Source organism: Mercurialis annua, linkage group LG2, assembly GCF_937616625.2.
Source record: "Mercurialis annua linkage group LG2, ddMerAnnu1.2, whole genome shotgun sequence".
In the NCBI taxonomy this organism is placed as follows: Eukaryota; Viridiplantae; Streptophyta; class Magnoliopsida; order Malpighiales; family Euphorbiaceae; genus Mercurialis; species Mercurialis annua.
In genome coordinates, this window is record NC_065571.1 from 43,606,040 (window position 1) to 43,627,738 (window position 21,699).

Sequence of the window (21,699 nt, forward strand, 5' to 3'; positions counted from 1 at the left end):
TTTTGTTGTTGCAAAAATACTTTTTTTTTTATTTATTTTTTGCAACGCCTTCTACCAATGGGATATCAATAATCTACCAAAAAGCGTATTTTTATAAACAAGAAAAATTAGAGTGTATTTTTACAAATATTTAGCTGAAAATAGGTATTTTTATAAAAAAAAAAAACATGATCATAATTAGAAGGTCGTATTCTGATCCATTTTACCAAACTTGGTGTAGATTTATGCTAAAGAATTTTTTTTCCAAAATAATAATAATAGTAATCATTTTTACATTATAAAAATTGTAGATAATTATCTATTTATTTTATCATCGTTAGATCTAAAATTATTAATATTTAATAATAATAAAATGTAATTATGTATTATTATAAAATGGTTTTAAATAATTACAATTTTACTTATTTGAATGAATTATAAAAGAAGTTTACTATTTATGTAATTAGATAAAATGAAAATTATACTAGTTTACGGATTCAGTAAAAAACAGTTGCAGTTAGTTATATAATTATCCGTTATAAAAATGTTAAGAAAAAAATTAAAATCTAATTTAAAGAAATTGTTATCACCAATGATTTATCAATGCCAATAATATTTTAAAATTAGCATTAATTAATATAGTAAGCAATTTAATTTTAATTAAGAAGAAAAAATTCTATTCAAGTGGAGTCATTTTGTCCGATATTAATATCAATTTCTTTTTAAAACGAACAAAGAGTCAACGCGCACCCTGAACTTATGACACGTGTCATCTAATCCAATTTAAACTTAGAATCAAACACTTCCTTCTCATTGAGATTAAAAGGAAGCATGATACTTTTTTTTTATGTTCTCTACCATTTGCGGAACAAAATCTTCGTATCATACTGTTGTAGGATCGTCCATTCCACTTCTAGTCTTCGGCATAACTTGTTATCTCACTGCCCAGTGCCAATTATTTTCTAGAATTTGCGGAGTTTCAACAAAATGTGTAATGCAGGCATGTGAGAGAGTTGATTTTCTCTTTAAATATGACTAACATCTAATCTTAAGCGATCTAAAGATTTTTCATTCTCGAAAGTACTCAAATATTATGTTAAATGAAAAATTTGAAGTTAAAAAGAAATTTAATTGCATCAATTGAAATCGAATATGAAGTTCAAGGAAAATTGCAATAATTGAAGATTAAATACAAAAGTTTAAAGATATGCAGTGTTAAAACTAGAAAAATATTGAAAAATTTGCTAAGTGTTTAAAATTTTGGAATTGATGATGATTGGTCTGACTTATTTTTGCACATTACAAGAGCTTCTTCACATTCATCAACTTCGGTTATTGATTTTAAGTCCATAACTTTCAGCTTCTACTGTTTGGATTAACAACTTCCAGTACACATTTTTCATGATGATATTTTTGGAAAACTGATTATATAGCTTCTATTCGACTAATTTTAAAATGGATTAAATATATGAGGATTATTATTCTAGGGGTTACCGTACTTTCCAGAAGTTGCAAAATGATAACCGTAATTCATAACGTCACAAAATGGTCACTCTACTCAACAAAACCTTACACCGGAAAGTTAATGAAATCCTCTCATTTTTATCCCTTGTTGCAGCCAAATTTTATTTGCATTCCATATCACCTGCCACATCACCAGCCACATCAATATAAAAAAATTCTTTTTTCACCTCTTGATTTTATATATAATTTGAAAAACAAAAATTAAATTTTTTTCACATCTCCATCATCTTCTTCTACCCATCTTTTACCATCTCCACCACCTGCCGCCACCACCACATGACCACCTCTCTCTTTGGCTAGGTTGAATTAGACAAATATCTGATCGTCTAGTTCAAACCCATAGAAGATTTCATTTGGAAAGAGTCGTTTGGGTATTATCTTGTTCATACCGAAAAGACTCTTCGTCTGAGTTTGGACTCTTTCTTTGAACTAGGTGATGGTCGTGGGGTCGGGATGGTGACAACCGGTGGTGGAGGTGGTAGGAAATAGTGAAGATGTAAATAAAAATTAATTTTATATTTAAAATTATGTGCAAAGTTGAGGGGTGAAAATAATCTTTTTCGTATTAATGTGGCAGCTAATGTGGTGTGCAAATAAAATTTGGTTGCCATATGAGATAATGACCGGATTTTATTAAGGAACATCTTGGTGTAAGGTATTGTTGGGTAGAGTGACCATTTTATGACGTTTTAAAATATGATCATCATTTTAAAACTTCTGAAAAGTATAGTGACCCGCATAATTAATAAACCAATATACAGAGACGGAGCCAAGGTAGGGCCGGGCACTGCCTGGGCCGTACCTCAAATCCTTTTTCAACAAATTATTTTAGGATCAGTTTATAAGTTATTTGTATAGATTTATTTAGTTGTACTTCTACCTTGTAATGTTTTCACTTATCAATATACCTATCTTATGAAGAAAAAAAAGAAAAATTAAAATATTTGTTCTTTTTATAATAATGTCCTATTTTACAATTTAAAAGTTAAATATTTAGTATTTTATTTAGATTTAATGGCAAAAAAAATACTAAATATTTGTGAGTTTTATTAGTTATATCCAAATTTTTAAAAATCGGCTCACTAGCCTGATTTAGCATATTTTTTCACTTTTTATAGTCATTTTTTAAATCGAACCGATTTTTTTGCCGATATGCCGGCCATGTCATTGTCAATTTAACGAATGGGTGATATGGAAACACTCAGTCCAACTAAACCACTTAATATAGCCAAATATTTTGACAAATAATTAGCTTGATTCAAAAAAATTGCTATAAAAGATATTAAATATGCTGAAATGGGCTAAGTGTGCCGATTTTAAAGATTTAGATATACCGAAAAAAATTCATAAAAATTTGGTATTATTTATTGATTAAGCTGTTATTTATAGTATACAATTTTAATTTCTTTAATTATATTGTGCCCAATTTCAAATTAGGGTTTGGCTTCGTCACTGCCGGCAATATATGATTTTGGACTTCACACTAGGCTTCATAAATTTAAACTATATCACTAATATAATAAAGTTAGCAAACCAATCTAGTTAATTTGATCTAGCATAATACTATACCAATCAAATCAAATCATGTACACACTTCTCATCATTAAAACAAAAAAAGGGTCATATATGTCCTTAAGATTTGTCTTCAAAATCAAATAAGCCTTCAACGTCCAGTAAGGTTCAAATATATCATCAACGTCTTGAAAAATGAGCAACCAGGTCCCCCCAATTTTGACAACCAGGCCCAACGTCTCATTTATAAGTCAAAATAGGAGTGTGATTATTCATTTTTTAAGACGTTTAGGGCATATTTGAACATTTCCAAATATTAAGGGCTTGTTTGATTCTGAAGTCAAACTTTAGGAGTCTAAATTACCCTTTTCCCTTATTAAAAATGTATGCTAAACCCTCATTTCTTTTGAAAATAAGGCAGGTTGACTTTGTTTGACAAGTAGGTGGATAAGATAGGCTAAAAATTAATTTATGAGTTGATCGTGGAACAATGGATCATTTCACCTCCTGAATTTGTTACAAAATATAAAAAAATCATTTTAAATTTTTTTGTCAAACAAATCCATAATTATGTCAAAGTGCATCAAATCAGCGCCTCTCTCATCTTCGTCCACCCTCAACCCGCGTTTATAACACTCCATAAAAGAATTAGTAAAAAGTTTAAAATAATCGTTAATATTTTTTTAATTTTTTAAATTGATACTTGAAGATTTAAAAAATAATAATTTTTACAAATTTAGAAAATTTATTATACTTTTTTAATCCTTCCAACCACTTATCTGCCGCAATCGACCACCGCAGTCAGAAAAAAATTTCGGCAGCCATCACCATGAAGAGGAGCAGTGATGGGTCTGCTCTTCATGGTGGTGGCTGCCTTTTTTCCGGCGGCGGTGGTCGGTAGCGGCGGGTCGGTGGTATCTAGTGGAATTTTTTTTCGGCGGTAGATATCGGAGTTGGTGGCAGTTTCTGTGACAAAAGATCGAGAAACTCAACGCCACTATTCTTGAACAATTTGGAGGCTTTTGCAATCGCTATAACAAAAATTGAAAAAATATTTCCTTTTAATTGTTGGGTGCGGCAGTCAAAATGAAGCGATTTTCGGTAGAAATGGAGGGGTGAATCAATCTAGTTTAACATAATTTAGAGGGGATGGCGTAATATCCCCACTCTTTTTGGATGTTTTTGATACGATTTGTCAAGTTGTGTCTATCTGACCTAAAAGTCTCAAAAATAATGTTTTTAGTATTTCGTGCCTAGTTCAGGAGTGAAATGATCCTTTGTCTGTTGATTGTGCATCCACTCCAAATCAGGAGAAAACTGCTATTTAAATCTATTTTGTCAATCCAAATAACTAATTAAAATATAACATGGATTGTATACACAAATAGTAATAATATAATTTTTTTTCTAAATTTAAAAAAAATCTGATTTTTCAGTTCTGTTTTTTTGAAAAAAGAAAATCAGTTTGAAATAACTGAAATACCTCTCTCAAAGAAAATTTAATTTAAAAAAATTATATTTAAAAAATTAATTTTTTAAAATAAAAAAAATAAGGCTTAATTGCTTTAAAAATCACGAACTTTAACATGTTCTCTAATTTAACACAGACTTTTGATTTTAGCAATTTCAGACACCAACTTACAAAATTTTACAATTTAAAAAATCGACCAATTTTCCGTTTAAAACTGCTCATATGGAAGCAGAAATAGTGTGTACTCCTATGTCTATGTCAACAATTTTTAAACGGAAAGTTACTCGGTATTTTGAATTCCAAAAAAAATATGTTAAACTTTCTAAATTAAAATTTCATGTTGAAATATTAACAGCTAAGAAATTAAAAACTAACTAATTATATTTTTTTTTCTCTCTCATCTCTCTAAACTCTCTCTTTCTTTTTAGAAACCCTAGCCGCAACAAGAGGGAGGTGATTTTGGCCATTGTTTAGTTCAAAATAACCTCCCTACCTTCTCGTTTTCTCTTTAAATCTCGTATTTAGTTTATTTTACGTCAATAATCACAGATCTGAGATCTGTTGGTTTTTTCTTTCTTCCTTTATGGATGTTTTGTCTTCCTTAGTGGAGTTCTGGCTCTTACCCTTTATGGGTTTTGCTATTTCCTTGATGGAATTATCTACGGAACGTAGATCTGAAGTGATATCAGTAGAAATCTTATTTCTAATATTCTCTTAATCGGACTCATTCAAAGACCAAAGAGTAGATTTGTAGTTTAAAATAACCTTCGAGTGGAGCGGACGGATCGCCGAGTTGCACATTCAAAGAGTTCCGTCAATGCGATTGAAGAAATTAGATATGATTTTTTGTTATTTTACTAATGTTCTATTATTGTACCTCTTGAATGTATTGATATATTCAATATTTAATCAAGTTGTATTTTTATTTCTCTATTAATGAAATTTTTATTATTCTAAAAAAAAAAAATCATGTTGAAATTGCAGCCCACATTAAATTCGTAATTTTTATAATATTAATTATTCCTATAATTTTCTAGAGTGGAATGAATTGGGCAGAGAAAAGTTTCTTCACTTTCCAACAAGTTTCATGGAAAGGTGGCAACCTTTATTTGACTAGAAATTTTATATCATTAGTAACCTTTGAAAAGAAGAGAAGCTTCTTCTAGGCATACATATTTATAAAAATATGGCTTTGAAAGAGTCATATTGATATAAATTATGTGAATGGAAAACTCTAATTTTAGGCATACATAGTTATAATTTTGATAAAATATAGAAGGAAGTTTGCAGATGAATTCATCACTTTCCCCTTCCTCTTCTACTTCTAGTGGTAAGTAAGAATAAAATGCTTGATTCTCCCTCTCTTTTTTTTGTTAAAAACTCTAATTTTATTTTATTTTTCTTGCTGGTTTCATGTGTAGATACCGAAGATTCCAAGTTATTTGTGACAAACCGCGTTTCTTATGCATTCAGAATACTAGACCATGGTATGTATTGTGCAATCAACTATGTAATCAATTTGATTTGTTAATGGAATTTGTAATCTGTATTCTATATTGATTAGTTAAAATTATATATCATTTTAAAATTGGATTATTTAATTGATTTGGTTAACCAATGATTAAGATCAACTCAAAATCAAACTTTTATTTATACACAACGGTTTACTTATAGTTTTGTGCAGCCTAGAATATGCTGTGGAGTCCAATGACTGATCTTGAAATCTTGATTGTGCAGTAAAACTGGGACCTAAATTATCAGAAACAGTGAAAGGCAAAGTCAGATTAGGGGCGAAAATTATTAAAGAAGGTGGAAGACACAATATTTTCAAACATTTATTCGGACTAGCAGAAGGCGAACAACTACTTAAGGCATCGCAGTGCTACTTATCAACATCAGCTGGTCCTATTGCAGGATTGCTCTTTATCTCCACGCAAAAGATTGCTTTCTCCGGCCAAACTCCACTCGCCTTTCGATCTTCTAAAGGACAACTTATTACGACACCATATAAGGTAACCCAAACTTTATATGCATAATTTGGGTATTGATCTTAGGAGTACCTGAACTATCGTTTTATTAATGCCCGAACTTTGATTCGTTTGCATGCATTCGTATAACAAGATCTAACAGATGCACATGATGAACAGGTAATGATACCAGTAAAGAAGATTAAAAGAGCCAGCCAGAGTGAAAATGTGGAAAATCCAGCGAAAAAGTACATCAAAATAGTCACTGAAGATAATTTCGAGTTTTGGTTTATGGGATTTCTACGTTATGAGAAAGCTTTCATGAATCTAGAGAAGGCCATATCCATGGCTACCTGATCTCACTAATGTAAATTGCTAGATTAAAATAGAAATCAGTTAAGATAGTTTTAGTCTTGATTTTTGTTTTCTTTTGTAAGGCATCAGAAAATGGTGTTCAGAATACAATAATTTCCTACTCTAAATTAAGTTCTTCTCCCTTGAAAAATTTACCAAACGGGTGACCCCAGTTCGTAAGAAACCAAACCAGTCGTTCCTGATCACAATTGTGCTTCCAAACTCCAATTTATTCCAGATTGGTTCCGATTCCAAACCGCAGTCAGGTATAGGGGAGGCAAACACATATCCGCTTCTTACACATTGATCTATAACCAATTGATGCACGGAATTGAGGTCAATATATCTGCTTCATCTAGCAATTATATATGCTGGTAACCCTGGACTGTACAGAGTTCAAATCCGGCATTTTCTTGATGCTGCACATGACCAAAGAAACACATTAATAACAAGGCCAAATTATACAACAAAAAACACAAAAAAGGAGCCTTTTTTTGCATTTACAGAAACATGTTTCACTATAGACATGATAACAAGCCAACTAAAATAATATCGTCATCTAAAGTAAACTTTCGTTGCACTTTTTAAGCCCTTTGATATAATTGAACAAACATGGTATCATAAATTTGACGAGCAGGATTTTCCAATTAGAATTTAGGGATATTTATCACCCTTGAGGTCGGGTCAAAATAACTATATCTTTTCCATATCCAAGCATTTGGGTATTAGATAAATATTAGGGGGAATCTCAGGAGATGATAGTAATTATCCTAGAAATTAAGGTAGGTAATTGTTTCCACCTGTACAAAATATCTCCACTAGGTGCAAGCTTCTTGCAAATCCAGTCAGGAACCTGCTTTTCAAGAGTCTCAATCTGTTCTTCAACCTGCCCTGTATTAGAAAATGAGATTAATTCAGTAACCAATGCAGAATGATCTCATAAACACAATTAAAATTTGGTAATAAATCAAAGTGATGAAGTACGACACATACTTCTTTCATCAAAGTCCAAACTATTTACAATTATCTTGTACACAAGTTCCTCCTTTGTGATTGAAGAGTAGTTAACAGAATGGAATATGTTGTGAATCAAAGAAACTAGGCCAGGCAAGTAATTCGATATCTCCTTGAGCATTAGATCTGATCGACAGATTCTACTTTCTTCATCAACCTATAAAAGGACACCAAAGCATAACCACAAGCATAAGACAACAAAAATAAAAAGAAAATGACAAGTCAGTTTAACTGCTCCAAATGTAACGCAGAAATAATACAATTGCAACTTGCAACACATTTTGCAAAATAAAACGATAACCTCAAAAAGTATTTCAAGTTATCACATATGCTTAAAATTATAAAAAAAAGTTAATTCAGTTTGTTTCCCAAACTAAATGCAGATAACCATGCCTACCTTTTCCCTTTATCAAAGATATCGAGTATCAAGCCTTGCCCACTTTTAAAACAACAAATCAGTTTTAGTTCCCCAAATGTTACACTTTTTAATTTTATTCTTTGTTGTTTTTGGTTTTAGAAAAGTCAGCCCAATGTTTGTTGCAACTTTAGTAATTTGATATACTGCTGCATTCACATAAAATTAAACTCCAGATGCATGTCAAGCAGTTTTACCTAAAATTTTAACATAGTACTTATAATAAGAAAAAGAAATAACCAAAAAGGGGAAATCAAGTGACATGTAGCTTCATAAAAGGTTCGAGCACAAAAGTTGTAATAGCAGAGAAAAAACCTTCGGAAGTACTGCAGAAGAACAATCTACAGCTTGAGGGATGTTGTCTGGTAGAGCTTCGAGGGACTCTGGCTCATCACCTTCCAAGAATGAGAAGTCTAAAGACCTCTTTGCAGCCTTAGAAGACGACTGCTGCTTTTGGCTGACAATGGTCTTATTGTTATCATCACTACCGGGTATTCCTCTTCTCGGAGTTGATTGTACAGGAGTTTGAATTACGAAATCTTTGGCAGATGACTCAAGCTTGCAAAGAGGGCTTGCACAAGCATTCAAATCAGCATATAATGCAGGAGTAATCAGCTGAGTAGGCAAAGGATCAATGGCATTGGAGGTTTTGGTTGTTGTGCTTGAACATTCTTTTGCTTGATCATTATTGGAGTCCATATTGGTTCCACTATCAAATTCAGTACTCGCATCAATAAAATCATTGGTCTTCGCAATTTTAAAATCTTCATTCTTCAAATCACAAGAAACAGCATATGACAAAGGAGCTGGACAGGCTAAGAGTTTGGTCCTCTCTTCTGAAACAACCTTCTCCGAGAAGTGTCTACTGAAAGATGGATGCAAATGTGATGACTTGGACAACAATTTACTTTCAGTTGTAGTTGATAGATCTTCTACTGAAACATTTGGAGGCAACTGCTCTGGAGGAGTGGTCTCACTCAATTGGCTCAAGAGCTCAGGAGACATGACATCTGGCATGCCACCAACCTTGTCCCCTAAAACAGACTCTTTGCTGTAGTCAAATGGATTTGGCAACATGGCCTTTGGAATGTCACAAGCCTACCAGATGGAAAAGCAAATAATGACTACGAATTCTTGAAAAGAATGTCAAGAAAGGACAACTGTAACCCTGACAAACTACATAAGACACATTCGAATCAAGTTGATATCCAAAAAGCTAGGCCTGAAGTGAGTAAGCCTAGCACAAAAGAGCGAAAACATGAAGTTCAAACTAATCAGTAAACAGATCAATTCACCTAATATGCACATCCTCCACACTTTAGCCATAATAAAAAGACGCTAATTCTCCCAAGCATGTCGATCATCACTTAAATATTTCCCGTCTATAAAAGAGCATGTCTGACAATAAACTTCAAACTCTAACAACATATCACATAGATGCATGGCAGATTAGGTTTACAACTGGTGCATGTGAAGATATGAGTCACAAGTTCTGGTTCACAATCTTTAAATTCCCATTCCAAACAACAGTTTTATCACCTGAATGCAAACTGCTTATGATGGGCTTCAATTCATCTTATATGGTGCATTGAAAATATGAAGAACAAAACAAATCAGAATACGTGAAGCCATTATTCTTAAGTTTGCTAACAACCTGTTAGTATTACAGGTAGATGAAAATATTTAGTTGTTTGTTTCGCAATACTAATTGAAGTGCTTCTGGTTTGATAAAGAAGTCATAAAAAAAAAAGATTCTAGGACAAAGCACTACCTCAGGATGTGCGATAAAGTAATTACTAAGTCTAGAAGTAAATAGTTGATGCAGAGCAATATAATCAGATTGTTCATGATGACCTTCAACGACCTCTGACAGCAACATGATTTTCATATCTGCCTTCATACACAGGGTTTCCTTGTCATGTACAAGAATCTTATCTATCTGTATAGCTTCGGGAAGTAAATACTTTAGCTGTGCAAGATGCTTATAGGAAAATTTCCTGAGTAACGACAGAAAATAAAAATTACTACCCCAACATGAAATCTCATCCTATCTGAATATTCATGTAAAATACAATTGCAAGAGATTAAACATTTGGAATGAAAGAGGCCAAGACAATTCATTTATCTTGGTGCTTGACCTTTCTAAGGGCTTCAAACTGAAAGTCATTGTCAAGTTGACCACACATGCTATTCAGATATAATGAGAATGAATGATTTTTCAAGAATTGAGTTTGACATGTTTAAATAGAAACTGACAAGGCATTCAATCTTAGGCAATGTATCTGGCATGAAAGGCTAGTAGGACTAACATACATGATTTTCATCATGAGAATAAGGCAGATAGTTAGCAAAAAAACATGCAATTTGAGAAAATATTTGACCTTAATTGGAAGTATTACATAAGCACTCACTGCGAAGACCAGCCTAACATTCTTTTGATCTTGACAGTTACACTTCTTTGTTAGGTACACTAAGTTTTCACATATCAAACAAGAAATAAGAAAAATATTACTTCAGGGATTGAGTGGAATTAATAGAGCCTCATTCTTATACATAAGTAGGACAATAATTTGGTCAAGAGGATATACATAGCGGACATTATTTCAACACTTGCCAGATTTAAGACTTTCTTTGAAAGACGAAATTAAAAAAAAAAAAAAGTAAAACCATAATTAAAGTTGCAGATATAACAAATAGATACCGGTTGAATTTAAAAGGGTGCCAACAAATCCTGCCTAGATCTTTTGACTGCTAGAGTTAAAAAAAAAACATCAAAAGAGAAATAAAGATAAATACAAATTTTCAAAAATAGTATAAGTAGAGGGAAACCCCAATTACCTTCCAGTCAACACTTCCACCTGGCGATGAATATTCTGGAAAATTGGTGACATTTTACGCAGACCAAGCAACCGCAATGAACAATTTATACCATCAAACAGTTCTACAATGCCCTTGTGTCTGAAAAAACAGAAACAAAGACACCGAGTATCCGAATCAATTAACTAAAACATTTCATAAGTTGACACGAATGAATCATCAACCAGGATACCTTTCTAGAAGTTCAAATTCCCCCTCTTCAGATTTCATATTTAAAGCCACACTAATCTTCTCAGGAGTTTGTAAAGAAAACTCAGTTCCCAAACTCGGGTTTTCAACAATTCCTGGTTTCCGAGGAGACGGATAAACAAAAGTTGATTCTTTCCCTACATGGTTAGCAATTTCATGCTCACAGTTGAAACCACATTCTTTGGCTTCTTCACATTTACCCTTATCCATTCTTTAATACGACGTCGAAAAACCGATTAACCTAAAGGGATCTTGAGTCTGCAAAAAGTAATAAAACTTCATTCAAATAAGAAGCAAACATAATGGACAATAAATGCTTATAATGAACATTATTAATATATATAAATCAAAACCCGTAAAAATGTTACAGTTTCCTGTGCCAAACGAATCAGATTTCTATAATTTCTTTCAAAAAAAATTCCAATATCTACAAAACCCTACACGTTGGAACTAAGAATTTCAAACAAAAAGGTTAAAAACTGCAATTATTGAAAATTCTTTAAAAACCCTAAGCCCAGTGTGTATATGGTTGCATAAATAAGGTTGCATAATACCTGTAAGTAAGCAAGTAGACAGTGAAGGCAGAGGGAAAAGGAAGTTGTTTTTCAAAATCAAAAAATGCTATATTTACACCCAAATCACAATTTTGCCGTTGCCCTTTCAATTTAAAAGAGCGAAAAGGGTCAAATAAACCACGTGGATCAACCGTGCATTTAGCCCCGGCCATGGGCCGCTTCAGCCCGTAACCCAGCCCAGAACTAGCTAAATTCGGAATTGGGCCAAAACCGGCCCAAACCGGTGGAAGATTGGTTCCGATTGGAGCCACGAGTTTTAGTTTCGAACTGGCGGGTTCATTCCAGACTGAGAATTTTAACTATTTTTTAATAAATAAATATAAATGTATTATTAAATACATTTATCAAGTATAATAGAAACTATTTGTTTAAATTCATGAACTCTTAAGTATAACGGAAATCAGTTATTTAAAGGACAAATATATACGTTTATTAGAATAGTTTGTCTTTTCTTTTCTCTGACATAATTTTTTTTTATTAATGTCAATCAAGTAGTTATAAGTATAAAAATTTAGAAAAGGTAGACGATCATTCTTAATAATCTAACATAGAATAAGATGTGTGAGAAATTATATGCAAAGTATTATTCATAGATTGCCTTGTAAAATAAAAATAAAATTACATAACTAATCAAACATAATAATGATCAAATTCTCAACAGAAGGCTAACAAATTTTTTATATAAAAGATCAAGCGTACTCTTTTGTAAATAAAAAAGGTTAATGTCATAAAAATTGGCTTAATACATCATTTGACCTTTAAACTATACACTTTTATTCTCTGAGACTCTTAAACTAATTTGATATTCTATTGGACCTCTTAACTTTATTTTTTGTTCTATTTAACCGGTCACTGTAATTTTTTTGCCGATCTAACCTTTTTCATCCAACGTGGCAAAAACGCGTATTTTCAAACGCTTTGAAGCGCGTGAAGGATAATTAAAATGCATAACTTGTTCTATTGAACCCCCGAACTACACTATTTTGTTCTATTTGACCCCTAAATTTATTTTATTTTTCTATTGCACCTTCAAACTTTTAATTTTTACCCATTTAACCTTCTCAAAAATACAATTATTTAACTTTTATCCATTTAATCTTCTAAAAAAATAAAAAAATATTGAAATTTAGTCAAATAATTACATAATATAACTTCTTATACATGTAAAAATTTGTTTACATTTCAATAATGATAAAAGAAGTTTTTTCTGTTTAACGATATTATAAAATATATAAATTTACTATACTGTGATAATATTAAAAAAAAGAGTAATTTTTTTAAAAAATTACAATTTTTAGTGTATTTCACGAATTTCCAATTATAAAAATTTTAACACACCAGCTTTTAATTTTTTGCAATTTTAAACTTTTCAAATCAATTCTGAATTTTTAAAATTTGTGTTAAAATTGGAAAACACGCTAAATTTCATGATTTTTAAAGCCTTAAATGATTTTTTTCAAATAATATGTAAAGTACATCATTTTTATTTTAAATTAAAAAAAAATTTGGACTTAATATATTTTTTGACCTCTAACCTTACTCTTTTATTCCTATGACCTCTAAATTATTTTAGTATTCCATTAAACCTCTTAACTATTTTTTTTATTCTATTTAACCCCATGTCAGCAATTTTATCCACGTCATCGCGCGTGGTGTGCACATTCCGAATGAAGGGTTAAATAGAGCAAAAAAGAGAGTTAAGAGGTCCAAAATAATACGAAATTAGTTTAGAGGTCGCAGAGAATAAAATGATATAGTTTAGAGGTCAAATGATATATTAAGCCCATAAAAATTCATCAACTTTACATGTTTTTTCAATTTAATCATATTTAAAAAAAATCATATACATACACCAACTTTCATTTTTTTTTCAAATTCATATACGATGCTGATGGGTCACTCATTCATTGGTCAGTGAATGAGTGTCACGTCAACGTGTATGGATTTGGGAAAAATTGAAAGTTGATGTATGTTTATGAGAAGTTTTAAATAATGTGATTAAATTGAGAAAACATTTAAAGTTGATGAATTTTTACGATATTACCCCTAAAAAGGGACAAAAATAACATTTCATAAAGAATTATAGATAAAATATTGACAAAAAAAGATAGACAATAAAATAAAATTGTTGTAGCTTTTAAATAATTTCATTTTTATCGCCGAAAAGTTTTAATCTATTTCCAGTTCTCGATTCACATACAAAATTAAATTTGATATGTTCTTCGTTCATGAATTTTAACCAATTAAAAAAGATGAAAATATTTATTTTTCGTCGATAAAGTTTAACCAATCAAAACAAAAAATATAAAAATAAATTTGGTTGTTCAAATGCAATAAAGCAATATAAAAAAAAGGATGGCTATCGCAAATTGTAAAAATGAACCATTAACGACAACTGAAATAAAAAAAACCTCTTACAACTAGGGTTTTCTATTTGAGAAAAGAAGGAGAGAGATATCTATCTTGTATTGTGTTTAATGTTTAATGTTTTATATTTTATATTTTTTTCCTATTTTTTTCTATATAATTATTACTTCGTTGACATTGAATGATGTAATATCTCATATTGCTTGAAAACTATGGTTAATGCTTATACACTTCAATCCTTAAGATTAGATAGAGCAATCTAATACTACCTAAACTTTTCAATTTAGTATGAGTTTTGTAATTAAAATAAAATTATATTTTTTAATATAAATTTTTAAAATATATTTTTGAACCTGTTGAAACTGTGAACCGAAACCATCTGGGTTAGAACTTGCCTTGCACCACGTAAAATGCAGTTCATAACAAGTTCACATTATTACTGAACCGTAAAACAACAGTTTCGAACCGTGGCTAGGTCTATATATGGAACCCGAGTCCATAGTCTTATGTTCCGACGAATCATAAATTCTAACCAAAATTTGAAGTCTCGAGAGAGGAATCACCACCGGGTTACATTCAATCAAACATTTAATCCTCAATTGAGTACCAAAAGATAAACTTCCATCAAGTTACTCTCACAAAATAGACATGTCTCACGACCTAAATTCTCGGCCTGCAAGTGGGAATGATAGTTTCGAAACTCGTAACAAGTTTAACTTTACCTTTTTTATTTTTCTTACATCATGAGAATTCACGTGTGTGCTTACCTTTTGGGAGAGACTTTCATAATTTCACATTTCATATAACACACAACTTTTAACATTAACTTAAGTGTGTTCATAGAATATAAACATCAAAATACATAAACATAACATATGTACATGACACCTTATTCAACTATTGTGGTTACTAGAGCCTAAAATTTATACACACAAACGTTTATCAATACGAGACTTCCAGAAAAAGTAAAACTTAAGTCCACTTCAGTTAAAACTTTTTTTGAAAATATTAGAAAATAATGGGTCAAATTTAGTCTAAATGAGTCCAAATAATTTCACTAACGAACATTAATTAATAACAGAAATATTAATTTCATACTTATCCATATGCAACCACCTCAATTAATATACGATACTCCTTTCATTTAACCAAAGGTCTTAGTCGTGAGAATTTCTTCGAAAATTCACCTTTCAGACTGCGAGTATAACTACTAATGTTCACCACCAACCCGATATAGGTTGCGAGCTACTTTAACATTCACCTATTTTGTGCTGTGAGTGTGGCTCTAACAATTCAATAAAACCGTTCACTTAATCCATTGATACAGGCTTTGGAAGATTTGGCTTCTACCTTACCGTCTCATATCGATAAATTTATATTTCGTTTATCATTTCTTATCTCTAATTTCGATTGTTACAAATGCGCATACAGTCCTATTGCTGCCAAAATAGATAGCTCGTTTCATCATGTTCATATCCGTGTACAAATTTATTCGTATGCAATACAATTTAATAAAGCATTTTATATTTAAAAAATGCACTTTATTAATACTCGATGTTAAATATGTAAATTCAGAGTTGTTTCACTTATTCCTCTCGTTTTTCTTAGTGTTGTTGCTGTTCCGATTCTGAGGCGCTTGAACTCGTTGGATTTATTCATTAATCATATGTACATATTTCATCACACAAATATAACGTCCTAACTCTAAAATTAACTCTAGACTCAGACCAACCACGTCAGCATATAATGCTTTATATCCTGCTCATTTTCTCATATAGTAATATCGTTAACCGATTATAAATTCTATCTTCAATTTTAAAAACCCTTGCTTTTTCACATTTTGCACACATTATAAAACTGTAATACCTGTATTTTTAATTATTAGTTATGCCACGTATCATGATTTGGACAACCGGAGTTGTGAAAATTTAATTCTAAATTTGAATTGATAAGAAAAATATTTGAGGTATATTTATTTAAATTATCGGGGTTAATAAAAGTAAATTTATATTTAAATTGAGAAAATAAATATACGGAGAAGGTTATCTCAAATATTGGATTATTATATTTAAGTTTGGAAAATATTATTCGCAAAAGTGGGTTTGAGCGGGATTAAGGAAAATCTTAAGAAATTAATATAAAATAATTTAGAAGTCTCGAGATAATATTTTTAAGTTCAATATCCACAATATAATTTTAGATTTTTATAGGAAAATGTTGTATTAAAAGTAGATTAGTTTTAATAATTAAGTTTAGTCGATAATTAAGTAATTGGGTTAAAGTATCGTAAGGCACTTAAATATGAAATAAACTCAATGATCGAATCATGCTTTTAGCCAAGCATGTAAATATGTTAAGTATGGGACAATGGAGTCCAGAAACTTCATTTCACTTTCTTTTTATTTCGTTCTCGTCGTACGAAGGAAACGAAGAACGACTATTAGGATTTTCACTCCGCTACTTCAATTCTCACGTTTTAACTCTGATTTCTCTGATAATAAGCAATAACTCGAAGTAATTATCATGATTTCAAGATAAATTTTGATATAAGTGGGATTTTTGGTTTATTAAAGAATTCGATACGAATTGATGTTTTCTCGTTAATTCGAATATGTTTAATTGCGGAATGGATTGGTTTCTATAGAAAATTAACGAATTGGTGATAATAAATGCGTAACTAGAGTCGAAATGGGTCCGAGATTTGATCTCGGAGCTATGCGTAAGCACAACACATATGTTGTGCGGACGCACACCCGTTCCCATTTATTAGCTACAAGGTTCATAACTACCACTCTCACTCCTTAGCGCCTGTCTCGGCCTGAGATTTCGGGTCGTGACAAAAAATTTATTCATATTCTTGTCGAACGAATTCGTAAACTCTAGGCTCGACGTTTTAAATTAACTTTATCCTTTTCGTCGATCGAATTTCATAACTCTTGACCCGACGTAAAAGTCAATACGGTAACCTGTCGGTGGAGAGCACATGAACTATTGGCCCTTTATAGATATTTCAAACATCTTAAGCGATTGATTATACATTTATAATACATTTCAAAATCATTAATCGAAAACGATGTTTTAAAATAGTTAGGAGCCTAACCGATAATTCCAAGTTAACGTCAAAAGCTTGTAAACTCAATATGATATTTCCATGTTATTATCCAGCATATCATCCTATTAACATTCTTAGTTCATCTTACAAGTAAATCTGTAACGTTAATTTCACGTTTCGTAATTTTTGTCGAAATCTCGTCGTTGTCGCAAAAATTGTCGAATCGTATGACTTTCGCAATTTCCACCAAAACCTCAACACTTATCATTTCGACACATTTAACAAGTTATATTTCAGCCACTTAATAATTAAATTCAAATGGTTGACAAATTTATACATTAACTCGCGTTTCGTCGTAATCGGCGAATCGTTTATGTTTTTGTTAAAATCATTAATCAAGAGAACATTATAATTTCCACGACGTTGAAGTTTCAGTCAAAGCCAACTAACATTAGATCTTTCGTCAAAATTTTTATTCCTAACAGTCCGAAATTCTTATGGATTTGAATTAGCGATTTTCAAATTTAATCAAATTTTTAGGTTTGGGCCAAAGCCGTAACTTAGGATTTTTCGAGCCGAGTCGCCGTTTAATTTAATTTGAAGAAAAAATTGAAGAATACATCAAATTTTGAACTTTAAAGAAAGCGTCAAGAACCTCGACGTTTAGTCAACCCGCTTTGATGGTAAAAATTGATAAAAATTGTTATAAAATAGTTAAACATATAATAAAGTGCACTAAATATATTTTATTTATACCTACTATTAACTTTTTTAATTTAATAAATTTAATTATATTATATACTATTTTTAAAGTTGTAATTTAATAGTTATTAAAATTAGAAAATCTGAATTTAACCCGTTGGACCGATTAAACTGCGAACTCTCTACAAAGTTGGTTTGGTCTCCGGTATGTTTTTACAAACATCGATAGTTATATGGATGATGGATTTTAGACTAAGTGGTAATTTCCCCCCTCAACTTATAAGTAATGGGCAATTAACATATAAATTAATTTTATGAGCAAACTAGTCACGAATTTGGTAGTTATTGACAATTAATTTTATTTGGGCAAATTAGCTCACAAGTTGAGGAAGTAAATTGCCAATTTAAGGAACAACTAGCTTACAAATTGAGGGATAAAATGGAGTTAGTTGCCCATAATCAACAAGTTCGTGACTAATTTATTTATAAAGTCAATTTATAGTATGTTAATTGCTCATTACTTATAAGTTGAATTGACAAATTGATATTTAAGTCATGGATTTGAAGATGGTCTTCTTGGGGTAATTGATTCTAGAGGTCACTGTACTTTTCAAGAATTGCAAAATGGTGACCGAATTTCAAAACGTCACAAAATGATTACTGAACTTTTAAATATGTGATTTTTGGATGTTTTTAAGTATTTTACGGTCAAATTATACATATGTAGTAATCAAAATTTGATTATTTATGACAAATAATGCCTTGTGTTTTATATATACACACAATCAACAAAAAATCGACTCGAAATATTTTTCTTCAGTGACCAAAAATCCTTCTATCTTAACATAACCAAATATTATAATAATGAAAATGTTATGTTTTGAAGTTCGGTGGCCATTTTGTAATTTTTAAAAAGTACAGTGACCTCCAAAATTAATTATCCGGTCTTCTTGTCTAGCGCGCTTACACATGGCAATACTTAAATGATCAAGCCAATATCCATCCAATTGGTAATAAATCACGTGATCTTCAAGTATCAAATCTATGCCTGCTTAACATCTGTCCTTTTTCCACGTGTATCTTAAATAAATGCTCTACGACCGCCCTTGCATGTAAATTTGTAAGGTGCGGGCCAACGGAATATTTTAAACAAATATGAAATTGATTTACTACTCATTTTTAATTAAAAAATACAATTTTTATCTGATATTAATAAATTCATTATAATTTAAAAATATTACTTTTTTTAAAAAAAAATACAATTTTTGAAAAGTACAGTGACCTCCAAATTCATTATAATTTAAAGTATTATTTAAAAATTATATTTTAATTATTATTCTTTCTAACCAAATCTAAATTTAAACTATCTTATTTATTAAATTTTAAATATAGAAACAAAATAATATTTTATTTTAAAAAACTTAAACATTATTAAAAAAAATATAATTCCACATAAGTATGATAAATCGAGTTTTATGAGATTCGCCCACCAAGACAAATCTGAGATTCGTCGAAAAAACCGCTTAAAGAAGAATTCATAAGAATTCGGCTAAATAAACACAAGACTGAACTCCATAGAATTTGATAATCAAATCTGAAAGCGAATATCAAAGATTTAAAATCTGAATATAATTCAATATCAATAAAAAAGGATATTATAGAATATCTTGATCTTCTAGAAAAATAAGATACATTTTTATTCGGAATCATACTCCTATTCGAGAAATATAATCTTATTTAAGAGACTTATTTCTAAATAGACTCACATGCCAAACAAGATTTTTTTTTATTTAGACTCATATGTTAAATAGAAATTCCTTTTCTATTCGGACTCTACAAATTATTTCTTCATACTCACTATGAAAGAACTTGAAGTATGCTTATGCACAAATTAATTACGAATTACAGTTAATACCTTTTTAAGTATTTTCTTTTGAAAATAAAAAATAGCTAATATATTTCTTATAAAATAGCAATTTCATTTCATATTATTACACTTCATTAACCAAATATAATCTAATTTTTTAGTATTTACTACTCCCTCCATCCCACGTAAATAAAAAACGTAGTACTTTCACAAAAATTAAAAAACTCATTAATTATAATTAATTTATTAAATTATTTCTACAATGATCTTTAAAATTTTCAAGAGTGAATCATTACGAAGGCATTATATTTATTGCCCATAAAACATAATTATGAGGATATTTTAATAATTTTATTTCAAATTGGCATTAAACATGACTATTTTTTTCTTCTTGTCGATAAAATGGCTACCTTTTTTTTATAAGACGGATGAAGTATAATTTTGTGATTAAAAATAGAGAATACCAACTTTTATCTATAGACTAATGATGATTTTTCTATCAAAAAGGTTACAACCTTTCATGTTATAAATTTTTACCAGTAGTTTTTTTAATAATTGGAGAAAGGAAGAGTATTTGTGGAAATGAATGAACTCATGACCTAACAGTTTATTGTTTAACCGTAATATCAATTGAATATAGTTCATTGGTGAATTTTTGCCTATAGTTATCATAACCTTTTATGGACCAATATAACTTATCATAAATATCTTACTATAATAAATAATTTTTTACAGTTACACGCATTATATTAATTATAATAAAAAAGGTTAAATTATATAAATGGTTAGTGTGAAAATGGAGATGCATACGCAATGAAAGTATATGGGAGATGCGAGGGTGATGTAATGCTTTGGTATAAGCTTGCGTTAACGTGGAGGGCTACGAATGATGGACGGTGGAAATAAGAATGAATGGTTTTTGTTGTTTAATTGAATGTTTGTTGCTTTCATATATTCCAAACTCTATTAATTTCAACTCTTTTTTATGCATTTGTCTTGTCCATCTCAATTCCCCCTCGTCCTTCTAAGTTTTTCTATCCTCAAAACACTGTTCTAGGAGTCGGACCTACCTATATAAAATCTAAAATCAATCAAGTGTTAGATCTTTCTTAAAATTCAAAACAATACTTCAACATTTGTGAACTAAAAAATTCGTATAAATTAAAGATAATTTAAACAGTTAAATCATTAAAAATTGTTTACACCAAAATTAAAATAATCTGAGGCATAGTCAAAGTTTGACCAAAAGATAATTTCAGAGGTTGATTTCAGAGTTTTGATCAAGGAGTTAATTTCAGAGTTTGACCAGAAGAATAATTTCAGAAGTTGATTTCAGAGTTTTGACCAAGGTTTGACCAGAAGATAATTCCAAAAGTTGATTTCAGAAGCTGAAACTCAAAACATTAATTCTTCAGATGTTAAAAGTCTGGAAGATTAAAACTCGGAAGAATAGTCCATACAAAGAAGCCCACAATATTGATGTCAGAAGTCAGAAGCCCAGAAGTCCAAAAACCCACGTGCCTTTTTTTGGAAGCAGTTGAAGAAGCAGCTTCTGGAACTTCTTAAGGTGGAAAGCAGTGACGAACACAGACTTTTTCTTCAGGGGGGTCCAAATTAAATAGGTTTAATATTTCGAAAGAGTCGAACTTTTAAGTATAAGTTTATTTTCTAACCAAATTTTTTAGAATCACCCCATTATAACCTGTTTTGGAAATTTGTTTGCCAATCATTATCAATTTTGAAAATAATCGGATTTCCGTCAATGTGACAACCATTTGAAAGATCTAAATATGACAAAAGCTCTTTCTAATTTTAAAATTGGTTATAATTGACA

General features: G+C 30.5%; 2 protein-coding genes across 2 annotated transcripts; one reads left to right on the forward strand and one right to left on the reverse strand.

The window, feature by feature from the left end:
• Positions 1-5,686: 5,686 nt before the first annotated feature.
• On the forward strand, positions 5,687-6,935 carry LOC126669519 (GEM-like protein 4). The gene is made up of 4 exons (XM_050363008.2): positions 5,687-5,816; positions 5,908-5,973; positions 6,224-6,498; positions 6,634-6,935. The coding sequence occupies exons 1-4, from the start codon at positions 5,777-5,779 to the stop codon at positions 6,808-6,810; spliced, it is 558 nt and encodes a 185-aa protein (XP_050218965.1). The 5' UTR covers positions 5,687-5,776; the 3' UTR covers positions 6,811-6,935.
• On the reverse strand, positions 6,813-11,963 carry LOC126669518 (CDT1-like protein b). The gene is made up of 8 exons (XM_050363007.1): positions 11,857-11,963; positions 11,286-11,560; positions 11,075-11,194; positions 10,008-10,233; positions 8,552-9,334; positions 7,801-7,978; positions 7,608-7,698; positions 6,813-7,226 (listed from the first exon to the last, which is right to left on the reverse strand). The coding sequence occupies exons 2-8, from the start codon at positions 11,510-11,512 to the stop codon at positions 7,163-7,165; spliced, it is 1,689 nt and encodes a 562-aa protein (XP_050218964.1). The 5' UTR covers positions 11,513-11,560; positions 11,857-11,963; the 3' UTR covers positions 6,813-7,162.
• Positions 11,964-21,699: the final 9,736 nt, after the last annotated feature.